The sequence below is a fragment of the Ornithorhynchus anatinus genome, chromosome 1, assembly GCF_004115215.2.
Source record: "Ornithorhynchus anatinus isolate Pmale09 chromosome 1, mOrnAna1.pri.v4, whole genome shotgun sequence".
Taxonomy (NCBI): domain Eukaryota; kingdom Metazoa; phylum Chordata; class Mammalia; order Monotremata; family Ornithorhynchidae; genus Ornithorhynchus; species Ornithorhynchus anatinus.
Genome location: NC_041728.1, coordinates 44,331,830 through 44,346,457, shown reverse-complemented (window position 1 = coordinate 44,346,457; position 14,628 = coordinate 44,331,830). Strand labels below are relative to the sequence as shown.

The 14,628-nt window shown below is 45.9% G+C and overlaps 1 protein-coding gene across 4 annotated transcripts in view; it reads left to right on the top strand.

The window, feature by feature from the left end:
- Window positions 1–14,628, top strand: part of STON2 (stonin 2) — a 164,636-nt gene that overhangs the window by 136,020 nt on the left and 13,988 nt on the right. For all 4 annotated transcript variants that reach the window (XM_029071754.2, XM_029071751.2, XM_029071736.2 and 1 more), the window contains exon 5: window positions 5,189–7,036. In XM_029071754.2, coding sequence (XP_028927587.1) covers window positions 5,189–7,036 — 1,848 coding nt within the window. The remainder of the gene's footprint in view (window positions 1–5,188; window positions 7,037–14,628) is intronic.

Here is a 14,628-nt window from a genome sequence, read left to right as displayed (position 1 = left end):
AACAATCACAATAAAATAATAATAAAATAATGATGGTATTTGTAATGATGGTAATAATAAGACCTGAGGAATCCTTATTGACAGAGCACTTGCACTCTAACTTTAGGCCTCTGAACATTTGCCAGCATTCAAGCAGGGCAAAGAGGCTGGGTCTTCCAAGGAATAGAACAAAATATTGTGTCAAAGACTTTTGCTTTGCAGAAACTGAACAGATCAGTTAAAAAGGGACGCCCTTGTCTTTACTTAATTCAGTCAATTTAGATTGGTTTTCCATGGAAAGCCTTGTAAAATCTGCCTGCCTGACTTGGTACTGCCAAAGCAACTAATGAGTATCTCACAATTTTACTAAATATAGTAGTTACTTAATGTGCACTCTGTCTGGGATGGTTTCATTTTTCCTTTCCCTGGGGGAAATTAATAGGAAAGTAGAATTCCTGAGCCTCCTGCTTACCTCAGAAGATGATTAGTGTTACAGTGTTTTGTTAAAAGCAGCTTCGGATACCAAACAATGCTTGTCTTCTGAGGAGAATTCCAAACTCTTTCTCTTGTGAAAATGTATTCCGAGATTCATTTGTTTGAAGACGGTCTTTTCACCTGCCCCAGATGCTTGTTCATCCAATAGTATTTATTGAGCGCTTACTATGTGCAGAGTACTGTACTAAGTGCTTGGAATGTACAATTTGGCAACAGATAGAGACAATCCCTGCCCAATGACGGGCTCACAGTCTAAACTGGGGATACAGCAAAGCAAAACAGAACAAAACAAAAACAAGACACCATCATCAAGATAAATAGAATCAAGGAGATGTACACCTCATTAACATAATAAATAGGGAAATAAATAATATATGCAAAGTGAGCACAGTGCTGAGGGGAGGGGAAGGGGGAAGAGCAGAGGGTGGCGGGGAGGGAAGAGGAGAGGGAGCAGAGAGAAAGAGGGGGGCTCAGTCTGGGAAGACCTCTTGGCAGAGATGAGCTCTCAGTAGGGCTTTGAAGAGGGGAAGAGAGTTAGTTTGGCGGACTTGAGGAGGGAGGGCATTCCTGGACAGTGGTAGGACGAGGGCCAGGGGTCGACTGTGGGATAGGTGTAAATGGGGGACAGTGAGGAGGTGAGTGGCAGAGGAGCAGAGTGTACGGGGTGGGCAGTAGAAAGAGAGAAGGGAGGTGAGGTAGGAGGGGGCAAGGGGATGGAGAGCTTTGAAGCCAAGAGTGAGGAGTTTTTGTTTCGTGCGAAGGTTGATAGGCAGCCACTGGAGTTTTTGAGGAGGGGAGTGACATGCCCAGAGTGTTTCTGTAGGAAGATGATCCAGGCAATGGAATGAAGAATAGACTGGAATGGGGAGAGACAGGAGGAAGGGAGATCAGGGAGGAGGCTGACACAATAATCCAGTCAGGATATTATGAGAGCTTGTACCAGCACGATAGCTGTTTGGATGGAGAGGAAAGGGAAGATGTTGGAGATGTTGTGAAAGTGAGACCGGCAGGTTTTGGTGATGAATTGGATGTGTGGAGTGAATGAGAGAGCTGAGTCAAGGATAACACCAAGGTTGCGGGCCTGTGAGACAGGAAGGAGGGTCGTGCCGTCCACAGTGACAGGGAAGTCAGGGAGAGGACAGGGTTTGGGAGGGAAAATAAGGAGCTCAGTCTTAGACATGTTGAGTTTTAAGTGGCGGGCAGACATCCAGGTGGAGACGTCCTGGAGGCAGGAGGAGATACGACCATGGAGGGAGAAGGAGAGAACGGGGAGGAGATGTAGATTTGGGTATCATCTGCATGGAGATAATAGTTGAAGCCGTGGGAGCGAATGAGTTCACCAAGGGAGTGAGTATAGATGGAGAGCAGAAGAGAAGCAAGAAGTGACACTTGAGGAACCCCTACTGTTAGTGGATGGGAGGGGGAGGAGGAGCCCGCGAAGGAGACCGAGAATGAACGGCCAGAAAGATAAGAAGAGAATCAGGAGAGGACAGAATCCATGAAGCCAAGGTGAGATAAAGTGTGGCTTATGGCATCACTGAGAAGGGAGTGGAATGATAGGTGGGCTTGGGAAGAGGAAAGACTGCCAAAGAAGATGAACTGAAGGATTTAGGTGATGCGACCGATGTCGCCATTAAGTGGAAAAGTCAAGAAACATCAGTCCCTTAAATTGAGCTTCTTCAGTCAAAAATGTCTGTAAGTTATGGTATTCAGAAAACTTTAGCGTGATGCTATATTCTTGAAGAGAGGTAGAAGCTTTAGTATTACAAATAAATTAGAAGTAGTGTGGCCTCATGGAAAGAGCATGAGCCTGAGTTCTAATCCTAGCTCTGCCACATACCTGCTATGTGACTATGGGTAAGTTACTGAACTTCTCTGTGTCTCCAGTTCCCTCAATTGCAAAATTGGGATTCAACACCTCTTCTCCCTTCTCCCTATTTAGACTGTGAGCCCCAGGTGGGACCTGGTTATCCTGTATCTACTACAGGGCTACAGGGCATGCTGTAAGGACATAACAAATACCACCATTATAATCATTATTAGGGATTTGAAAATTAGACCTCTTAGACAAGTGGAGAAGCCACTTCTTTGCTTGGGAAGTAGAGGGCAAACTGTCGAACGGTGTCCATGCTGTTGAAGTATCACAAAGAGTGTAGTGGGCCTTCATCCCACAGAATTAAATCCTGCTGTTAATGTTCTAAGGGGAAAGACTTTTAAACCTCTAAACGAGACAGATTTGGTATTTTAATAGTAAAGTACTTGTTTATGGTAGAAAGTTGTTTTCATCATTCTATCTAGGGAGTGTATGTATTACTGTCATTATCATCAGTGGTATTTATTGAGTGCTTACTTTGTGTGGAGCATTGAACTGAGCGCTTGGGAGAGTACAGTGTAACAGAGGTGGTAGACACAATCCTTGCCTACAGTGAGTTTACAGTCTAGAGGTATGCTTATATTCAGCGATGTCTCCAAAGATAGTGTTGGATATGGGACTGTAAGCTTGTGTTAAGCAGGCAACGTGTCTGCTAACTCTGTTGTACTCTCCCAAGCACGTAGCACAATGCTCTGCACATAGTAAGTGCTCAATCAATCATTTCTTTTTAATGAGTACTTATTATATGCAGACCATGTGCTAAGCGCTTGGGAGAGTGCAGTCCAACAGAATAATCAGACACATTCCCTGCCCATAATGAGATTTGATTGATTAATAGATTGAATGCAAAGACAGATGACAAATGAGAATTCCTGGTGAAATGAGAAAGCTCCTCCATTCAACTGGGGGCACTTTGAGGGCAGTGTCCATGTGTTTTGCTTCTGGTGTACTCTCCCAAGCACATAGGACAGGTGCTCGGTATTCAGGAGGTAATAATTAATCACAATATTATATGCCCAAGCACCGTGCTGAGTATGAGCTAGGTGCACTAGCAGATCAGACATAGTCTCCGACAGACCCAGGGCTCACCATGTAAAAGAATAGGAGAAGTAGGTAGTTACTCAATAAACATTAAGTCGGTGGTCATTCATTCAATAGTATTTATTGAGCGCTTACTATTTGCAGAGCACTGTATTAAGCACATGGTCATTTGGTCCACCCTGGAGGCAAGAAAGTGGGGCAGCCCCCTCCCCCTGCAACCTTTTTGCCACCAACACAGACAAGTTAACACTTTTTCTTAATAGTATTTAAGCACTCAGTGGTGCCAGGTATTGTACTAAGCACTTGTGTGCTGTGTGATCTTGGGCAAATCACTTCACTTTTCTGTGCTTCAGTTACCTCACCAGTAAAATGGGGATTAATAATGTTGGCATTTGTTAAGCGGTAGCTATCCCACGACCCAAAACTGCAGCAGAGAGATCACTGTCCTTTCCAGTCCATCAATCAATGCTATTTATTGAGCACCTACTGGGTGCAGAGCACTGCACTAAGCAATTGGGGGAATACAATTCACAGTCCCTCCCCTCGAGGAGAGTTCTGAGGAGAGACAGGTAGAAATGAAGGAAAAGGGGGAAAAGAGGCAGGCTGAAGTGGGAGGGAGAAATCTAAAGGGGGAATCAAGAAAAAAATTGATTGGGCTTTCAGCCTCTAATCAGAAAGGCAATGATTACTGTGGCAAATGAATGGGGACATTTAGGGCTTTGAAGTTTCAAATTGGTGGCCTAGTGGCAAGAGTGAGGAACTGGGTTTTAATGCTGGCACAGCCAGTTGCTTGCTATGTGACCTTGGGCAAGTCACTTCACTTCTCTATGCCTCAGTTCTATTCTCCTTCCTACTTAATAATAATGTTGGTATTTTTGTTAAGCGCTTACTATGTGCAGATCACTGTTCTAAGCGCTGGGGTAGATACAGGGGAAGCAGGTTGTCCCACGTAGGGCTCACAGTCTTCATCCCCATTTTACAGATGAGGTAACTGAGGCACAGAGAAGTGAAGTGACTTGCCCAAGGTCACACAGCAGACAAGTGGCAGAGCTGGGATTCGAACTCATGACCTCTGACTCCAAAGCCCGTGCTCTTTCCACTGAGCCACGCTGCTTCTTTTACTTAGACTATGAGCCCTTGTGGAATAGGGACCACAAGCAACCTAATTCACTTGTATCTTCCCCAGTGCTTAGAACAGTGTTTGCCACCTAGTCAGCCCTTAAACAAATACCATTAAAAAAAGTGAAGTATAGAAATGGATAATGTGGGAGTTTGCCATCCTCAAACCTCACAGGCCTGCTAGCATGTGAGAAGCAGCATGGCCTAGTGTCAAAAGCATGGACTTGGGAGTCAGAGGATGTGGGTTCTAATCTCGGCTCTGCTACTTGTCTGCTGTGTGACCTTGGGTAAGTCACTTAACTTCTCTGTGCCTCAGTTACCTCATCTGTAAAATGGGGATTAAGACTGTGAGCCCTATGTGGGACAGGGATTGTGTGCAACCTGATTATACCTTGTATCTACCCCAATGCCTAGAACAGTGCTTGGCACATAGTAAGCACATAAAAAATCATTATTATTATTAATTATTATTATGTGTACATGTAAAATGTCACAGCGTGATGGGAATGTCCACCCTTCCTAGCACTAAGGGGATGGCTTCTCAAGGGCACACCTTGCAAAATGATTCAGTGATAGAGAGCTCTCTATCAGATGCCTGGAGTTCAAGCTTCTAAACCCCAAAAGTACTGGCAGAGTGACCCAGATGTTGGTTGCCTTAGATTTTTCTCTCTTTCCTTGCAGACAATTCCTCCTCCATCCAAGAAGATGACGAGGTAGACATGGAGGCCCTCAGCCGGCCGGCCAGTGGCTCCCCGGCAAATGGCCACATCTCTACTCCTGGGACCACTGCCCGCTTTCCCAGCTGGGTGACTTTCGATGATGATGAAGTAGCCGGCAGCCCCTCCCCACCCAGCACCTCCCCTTCAAAGTCCGACAGCCCATCAAGACCTCCAGTTCCAGATGTGCTTCCTAACTTCACTGGGTCCTTTAAGAAGAGGGAGCGGCCCAAGAGCACCCTGGTGGAGCTTCCCAAAGTGAAGAAGTTGGACATCTCCTCCTTAACCCGGCCGCCGTCCGGCAGTGAGACCCCGCCGCCCTGGAGGGCGACCAACCCCTTCCTGAACGAGTCGCTGAAGGACGTGCAGCCTTCTCCCATCAACCCTTTCAGCGCGTTCTTCGAGGAACGGGAGAGGCGTGCCCTCTGTGACTCGACCTCGAGTCCCCCGGCCCCGCGCCAGAGGGACTCCCTCCTCGTCATCCGCCCGGAGTCGGACGCGATCAGCTTCGACGGCCCCAGCAGAGGCCAGACCCACCGGGATGCCGTCGAGAAGCTCAAACAGCTCCGGATTGGGGATCCAGATGGGCTGGGTGGGCTCGCGCTGCCCGACGACGATCCGGCTGTCCCGGGTGAGCCAGACGACGGGCCCCGGAGCCCCGCCGGCCCGGAGCCCAGGCTCGGCTGGCCAATGATGCTGCGGATCCCGGAGAAGAAGAACATCATGTCGTCCCGACACTGGGGGCCCATCTACGTGAAGCTTGCTGACGGCGGCCGCCTGCAGCTCTACTACGAGGAGGGCCTAGAGAAGCCCTTCCGCGAGTTCAAGCTGGAGATAAGCCATGAGATCTCGGAACCCAAACTGCAGAGCTACGATGAGAATGGGAGGATCCACAGCATGCGGATCGACCGCATCACATACAAAGAGAAGCGGAAGTACCAGCCCAAGCCCTCGGTGGCCCACGCGGCTGAGAGGGAGCAGGTGATCAAGCTGGGCACCACCAACTACGATGACTTCCGCAGCTTCATCGGGGCTGTGCGGGACCGGCTGATGGAGCTGCCCGTGTCATCCCTCGACCTCTGCACCGTGGGCCTGAACTATCTGGAGGAGGAGATCACGGTGGATGTGAAGGACGAGTTCACTGGGGTCTTGAGCCAGGGGGACAACAGGATTCTGCAGCACCGCGTGCTCACCCATGTCCACGTCCTGAGCTTCCTGTCTGGCCTGGCCGAATGCCGCCTGGGCCTCAACGACGTCCTTGTCAAAGGGAACGAGATTGTCTCCCGGCATGACATCGTGCCCACCACCACCACCAAGTGGATCAAGCTGCATGACTGCCGGTTCCATGGGTGTGTGGACGAGGACGCCTTCAGCAGCTCCAGGGCGATCCTGTTCAACCCCTTGGATGCCTGTCGCTTTGAACTGATGCGCTTCAGGACGGTGTTCGCTGAGAAGAGCCTGCCCTTCACACTCAGGACCGCAGCCACCATCAACGGGGCGGAGGTGGAGGTGCAGAGTTGGTTGAGAATGTCGACTGGCTTCTCATCCAATCGCGACCCCCTGACCCAGGTCCCCTGTGAGAACGTGATGGTCCGCTACCCCGTGCCCAACGAGTGGGTGAAGAACTTCCGCAGGGAAAGTGTTCTGGGGGAGAAGTCTCTGAAGGCCAAGGTCAACCGGGGTGCAAGCTTTGGGTCGGTCGGAGTGTCTGGGTCCGAGCCCGTCATGAGAGTCACCCTAGGCACTGCCAAGTACGAGCATGCCTTCAACTCTATCGTGTGGAGAATCAGCCGGCTTCCCGACAAAAACTCAGGTAGGTGGATCGATTCCTGGCCCGGATTCTTCTCTGGGGTCAATGGATAGATGTACTAAGCTCTTGGGAGAGTAATTCTAACAATATAAAGGAGTTGGTAAACTCATTCCCTGACCATGACAAGCTAACAGTCTAGAAGAGGAGACAGACATTAATATAAACGAAAAAATGGATATGTACAGAAGTGCTGTGGGGCTCAGGGAGGGCAAATCAGGGTGACACAGAAGGGAGTGGGAGAAGAGGAATTGAAGGCTTAGTCAGGGAAGGCCTTCAACGAGGCTTTGTAAGCGGAGAGAGTAATTGTCTTTTGGCTGTGAAGAGGGAGAACGTTCCAGGTCAGAGGCAGCACATGAGCAAGAGGTCGATGGTGAATTAGATGAGATTGAGGGACAGTGGGTTGGCAAGAGGGTTGGCATTAGAGGAGTGAAGTGATTAATAAAGGAGTCAAAAACATTGAATCACAAACCTGTTGCATGAGATGTTGCTAGAAATGTTTGCTGTCTTTAAGGGAAGGAAGTCACTTAAGGACAAAGTTTCCAAAACCTTGGGTTCCACTGGGGGTTCAGTGGAGAATATGTTCTTTTCTGGTACAGAGTTGGGTGATATCCCATGAAAGTCTGCTTTGGAGCCAATAGATAAAAATCGTCAGTCACTGGCTTTTATTGAGAGCTTAGTCTGTTTAGAGCACTGTACTATGACCTTGGAAGGGTACTGTAGAGTAAGAAGACACAATCCCTGCCCTCAAGAAGCTTATAGTCTAGTATATGCTAAAATGAATTACAGGTAGGGGAAGCAACCAAGTATAAGGATATTGCTGTAGGGGGCAGAGGTTGGGGTGAGCATCATAACTCATCATCATCATGTATAATAAATAAATATTTATTTATTAATAAATCATAATCATAATAATAATCAATAAATCATGTGTTTATTGAGCACTTACTATGGGCAGAGCACTGTACTAAGCTTTGGGAGAGTACAATACAACAGAGTTGGTAGACACATTTCCTGCCCACGAGTTCCATGTCTGTAGAGAAGCAACATGGTCTAGTGGATAGAGCACGGGCCTGTGAGTCAGAAGGTCATGGGTTCTAATCCCGACTCTGCCACTTGTCTGCATTGTGGTCTTGGGCAAGTCACTTCACTTCTCTGTGCCTCAGTTCCCTCATCTGTAAAATGGGGATTAAAGACTGTGAGCCCCATGTGGGACAGGGACTATGTCCAACTCAATTTGCTTGTAACCACCTCAGCAATTAGTACAGTGCCTGGCACATAGTAAGCACTTAGCAAATACCATAATTACTATTCTTCTTACTATTAAGTGCATCAGTGATGCAGTAGAAAGAGGAATATGGTGAAGAGATGAGAGATTAGTCAGGGAAGTCTTCCTGGAGGAAATGTGATTTTAGGGTTTTGAAGCTGGGGAGAGGAGTGATCTGCTGGATAGGAAGGGGGAGGGAGGGTGTGAGCAAGGGGTCAGCTTTGTGAAGGATAAGAGTGAGGCACTGAATAGGATGGTATTAAAGGAGCAAAGTGTACAGGCTGGGTTGTAATGAGAGAGCAGGGAGATAGGGAGGGGAGAGTTGATTGAGTGCCTTGAAGTCTAAGGAGAGAAACTACTGCTTGATGCGAATATGGATGGGCAACCCTTGGAGGTGTTTGAAAATCATGACTTTCTAGGGAGTTTGACCGGAAACGATTCTACAGGGGTACATCATTATATTATACTCTCCCAACCGATTAGTCCAGTACTCTGCACACAGTAAGTCCTAAATAAATACCATGGATTGATTGACTGATTCATCAGTGGCTAAAAAGTGAAAGACATGTGCCCATAGCATGTCTCTCTGCTGGTCCCTCATCATATTGGCGTTCCAAGTACTCCGCATTCTGTGAGTGCCCTGTGAGCAATGTTCATGTCCAGGCTTTGATTCTATTTTGATCTCATTGATTTGGCTCTACCCGGACTCTTAATCCTGTTCACCTTTGAAAGAACTGATTGCCAGGACTAGTTTAGATGACGGTTATTCTGGGAACATTTCTGCTCTTTCCCTATGTTTTTGACTTGATGTTCTCTGTCAGCGGGCATGGTACTGTTGATTTTATTTCATTGGCAGAGGTCTAACAAGATGACCACAGCTTTAAAAGCCATCATATTATGTATGTTGAGGGCACAACCTGATAGGCAGAAATGTAATACGTGAGTAAGCCAGTGATCTCTACAGAGTATTTTACCGTGAGTAGTTGTTTTTTGTTTTTTTCCCCCCCAGTGGGACTGTGGATACCAATCCATATTGTCTTTCTTCCTCTTGGGAGATATGTCGGACTCCTCTTTTGAGCAACATAGTAGCTGCTTCCTGTTCTCGATTTAATAAAGTATCAGCCCTGACTCTTGCACATATCTGTAATTTATTTATTTATATTAACGTCTGTCTCCCCCTCTAGACTGAGAGCTAGTTGTGGGCAAGGAATGTGTCTGTTTATTATTGTACTCTCCCAAGTGCTTATTACAGTACTCTGCACACAGTAAGTGATAAATAAATACGATTGACTGACTGATTGAAGGACAGTGGCTTTCAGGTACTTGAGTAAATTAAAATCGGATCTGGTGCTGTTGAGTCCAGTGAGAAAGGGTGGGAGAGAGGGAGGAAGTATATGTACCGTATGGCCGGTGACAAGCTGATAAAGTAGGAGGATAAAATGGATGTAAGGAAAAGGATCTGCCCTCAAGCTTTTATTCTCATGGGGGAAGATTTGGGAATAGGGAAATAAGGTTGGTGAGAGTGAGAAGCAGCATGACCTAGGGGAAAGATCTTAGGCCTAGGAGTTGGAGGACCTGAGTTCTAAAACCAGCTCTGCCACTTGCCTGCTGTGTGACCCTGGACAAGTCACACAACTTCTCTGGGCTTCAGTTTCCTCATCTGTAAAATGAGAAATCAATATGCATCCTCCTTCCTACTTAGACTGTGAATCCCATGTGGAACAAGGGACTGTCTGATCTGATTATCTTGTAACTAACCCAGAACTTAGTAGAGTGCTGGAAACACTTGGCTTCACTGACACTGTATTCTTCTGGTTCTTCTCCTGTCTCTATGGCCTTTCATTCTCAGTCTCTTTAGCAGGCTCCTCCTTGGCTTCTCACCCCCTTAATGTGGGATTCCCTCAAAGGCTCAGTTCTAGGTCCCATCGTATTCTCCATATACTCCCACTCTCTTGGAGAACTCATGCACTCCTATGGCTTAAACCACCATTTCCATGCGGATGATTCACAAATCTGTATCTTCAGATCTAATCTCTCTCATCTGTATCTTCAGACCTAATCTCTCTCCTCTGCAGTCTCACATTTCCTCCTGCCATCAGGAAATTTCTACTTGGATGTCCAACTGACACTTCAAACTTAACAGAACTCTTTATCTTCCAACCTAAACTTTGTCCTCCCTATGACTTTCCTATCACTGTAGACAGCACTAATAACATTCTCCCTAACTCCCAAGCCCATAACCTTGGCATTATCCTTGACTCATCGCTCTCTCTTTCAACCCATTTATTCAATCTGTCACCAAATCCTGTTGATTCTACCTTCACATTTCTAAAATTTTTCCTTCCCTCTACATCCAAACTGCTACTATGCTGATCCAAGGCCTTATCTTATCCTGGCTTGATTAATGCATCAACCTACTTGCTGACCTCCCTGCTTCCTGCCTCTCCCCACTCCAGTCCATACTTCACTCTGCTGCAAGGTTCATTTTTCTGAAAAACAGTTCAGTCCATGTTTCCCCACTTCTGAAGAACCTCCAATGGTTGCCCATCCACCTCAGCATCAAACAGAAACTTCTTACCAGAGACTTTAAAGCACTCAACTTCCTTACCCACTCCTAACTTACCTCCTTGATTTCCTACTACAATCAAGCACTCTTACCTCACTCCCCTAACACCAACTTACTCAATCTAGTCTATCTCACCGCTGACCCCTCACTCACATCCTGCCTCAGACCTGGGACTCCCTTCCCCTTCATATGTGATGGACAATCACTCTGCCTACATCAGAAGTCTTATTAAAATCACATCTCCTTCAAGAGGATTTCCACATATAAGCCCTCATTCCCCCTACTACTACCTCTCCCTTCTGTGGTCACCTGTGAACTTCAATTTGTAGCCTTTAAGTCCTCTGTATTCACCCCAACTTCAACCTACAACCCAGAATTTATGGATCATCATCTTTATCATCAATGGTATGTATTGAGCCCTTACTATGTGCAGAGCACTGTACTAACTGCTTGGGAGAGTACAATACAACATACTGGGCAGGCACATTCCCTGCCCACAGTGAGCTTACAGTCTAGAAGGGGAGATACACATTAATATTGATAGATCACTTATAATATATAATTTATAGATATGTACATAAGTGTTTTGGGGCTGAGGGTGGGTTGAATTTCAGTTGCCCAAAGGTCAGAGATCTAGCTGCATAGACAAAGCAGAAGGGAGCAGGAGCCAGGGAAAAGAGGGAGTAATTGGGGAAGGCCTCTTGGAGGAGATGTGACCTCAATAAGGCTTTAAAGAGAGGGTGAGAGGGGTGGTCTGGTTTATATCGAGGGGGAGAGAGTTCCAGGCTATGGGGAGGATGAGGGAAAGGGGTTGGCAGCCTGGCAGAGGAGATTAGTGAGGTGAGGTAGAGGGAGCGACTGATTGAGTGCTTTAAAGCCAATGATAAGGAGAAGCCATAATTTATTTTAATGTTCATTCAATAGTATTTATTGAGCGCTTACTATGTGCAGAGCACTGTACTAAGCACTTGGAATGAACAAGTTGGCAACAGATAGAGACAGTCCCTGCCGTTTGACGGGCTTCATGTCTCCCCTTTTAGGCTATATGCTCCTTAATAATAATAATTATTATTATAATAATTATGGTATTTGTTCAGGTGCTTGCTATTTGCCAGATACTGAACTAAGTGCTGGGATCAATATAAACAAATCGAGTTGGACATAGTCCATTTCCCACATGGGGCTAACAGTCTTAATCCCCATTTTGCAGATGAGGTAACTGAGGGACAGAGAAGTGAAGTGATTTGCCCAAGGTCACACAGCAGACAAGGGGTGAAGCCGGGAGTAGAAGCCATGACTTTCTAACTCCCAGGCCCATGCTCTATTTTGGACAGGAAACATGTCTACTAACTCTGTTATATTGTACTCTCCCAAGTGCTTAGTCCCCTCTCAGGACCTGACCTGGAGAGTTTTCAGTACTCTGCCAGTCTCGGCTGTGGGAGGAAAAGTCAAGCAGGGGCATACCCATTCCATTCGTAGCTTGGGCAGTGGCAGAAGAGGAAATGAGGATTTAATCACAGAAGAGATGTGCCTTCAATAAGGTTTTAAAGGTGGCGAGAGTAACTATCTGTTAAATATGAAGAGGGAGGGCTTCCAGGCCAGAGGCAGGACATGGGCAAGAGGTCAGTGGTGAGATAGATGAGCTTGAGGTAAAGTGAGTAGGTTGGCAATAGAGGAGTAAGTGAGCATGCTGGGCTGCAGTAACAGAACAGCGAGTTGAGGTAGGAGGGGGCTAGGTGATTGAGTACTTTAAAGCCAATGGTGTGGCGTTTCTGTTTAATGTAGAGGTGGTAAAAAGTGATATGAGGGGGTCCTAGTTTAAATTGTTAGAGACCATATGACGGTAAAGGGAAGAAATTATTTGTTAAACACTTACTCTGTGTCAATCACTGTTCTAAGTGCTGGGGTAGATACAGGTTTTTCAGTTTGGAAACAGTTTATGTCCCACATGGGACTCACAGTTGTAATCCCTATTTTACAGATGAGGTAACTGAAGCACAGAAAAATTAAGTGTCTGCCCTAAATTTACACAGCAGACAGGTGGCAGAGCCAGAATCAGAACTCAGGTCCTTCTGACTCCCAGGCCATCCAAAATTGTGAAACAGCATGGTTTAGTGGCAGGAAGGCCTGGAATCCAGGCCTGGGAATCAAAAGGACTCTGGTTCTAATCCCAACTCCACCACTTATCTGTTGTGTGACCTTGGTCAAGGCACTTCCCTTCTCTGGGCCTCAGTTACCTCATCTGTAAAAACGGGGATTAAGATAATGAACTCCATGTGGGACAGGGACTTAGTCCAACCTGATTATCTTGTATCTACCCCAGCACTTAGAACGGTGCCTGGCACGTGGTAAGCACTTAACAAGTACCATGAAAAAACACTTAACAAATACTATTAAAAAAAATTGCAACATTGGATATCCTCTGTCCCAATAATTATTGTTAACCCTCAATCATTTTTTTTTTACTTCTTTAGTGGATTTTTCACCAATTTGGCCAACTTGTGTTGAACATGTAGTAGAAAGCTGATTTTGATTAACTAGCTGGGTCTGAACCTAGTTTGGAGAATCAGAATTCAGGCAACCAAATATAATTGAGTTGGCTGTGAAAGGCCCAATCTCAGTTTTGTTTAGCCACTTATATTTTTAATGTGTGCGACTGTATTATGAAAAACAGTGTGGCCTAGTCAAACGAGCACATGCTTGAGAGTCAGGAGACCTGGGTTCTAATCCCAGCTCCACCACTTGCCTTGGTTTCATCATCCATTAAATGGGGATTAAAAGATCTGTTCTCTCCCTCCCCCTCAGACAGTGAGATCCATGTGGGGCAGGCATCAAGGAAGCAGCATAACAGTGGAAAGAACCTGGGCCTGGGAGTCAGAGAACCTGGGTTCTAATCTTAGCTCCACTATCTACCTCAGTGTAACCTTGGGCAAATCACTTAATTTCTCTGTGCCTCAGTTTCCTCATCTGCTGAATTGGGATTTATTACCTGTTTTCCCTCCTACTTAGACTGTGAGCCCCATGAGGGGACAGATCCTATGTCCAATCTGATTATCTTGTATCGACCCCAGTGCTTGGTACAGTGCTTAGCAAAGAGTAAGCACCCAACAAATACCACCATTATCATTGTGTCTGATCTGATTATCCTGAATCTACCCCAGGGTTTGACAAATAAGAGCTTAACAAACCTCAAAATTATTATTCTTATTATCTCAGGATGAATCATCAGTCATTTTGGTATTCAAGATTCAGATAATCAGCTTTCTACTATACTTAAATTTGCTATACTATCTGATTCATGATAGTACACAATAGCAGCCTTTGATATAGCCATTAATTCAAGTAAATTGTAATTTATATTTGCAGAGTAGAAAAGACTGTTTATTCCATTCATTTCACTACTACTGCCCATCATAAAGTAGAGAAAGGAAGCAGTGTGGCCTAGTGAATAAAGCTCAGGCCTGGGATCAAGAGGACCTGGGTTCTAATCATTCATTCATTCAATAGTATTTATTGAGCGCTTATAATGTGCAAAGCACTGTACTAAGCACTTGGAATGTACAATTCAGCAACAGATAGAGACAATCCCTGCCCAGTGATGGGCTCACAGTCTAAACAGGGGAGACAGATAGCAAAGCAAAACAGAACAAAACAAAAACAAGACATCATCATCAAGATAAATAGAATCAAGGAGATATACACCTCATTGACAAAATAAATAGGGTAATAAATATATACAAATGAGCACAGTGCTGAGGGGAGGGG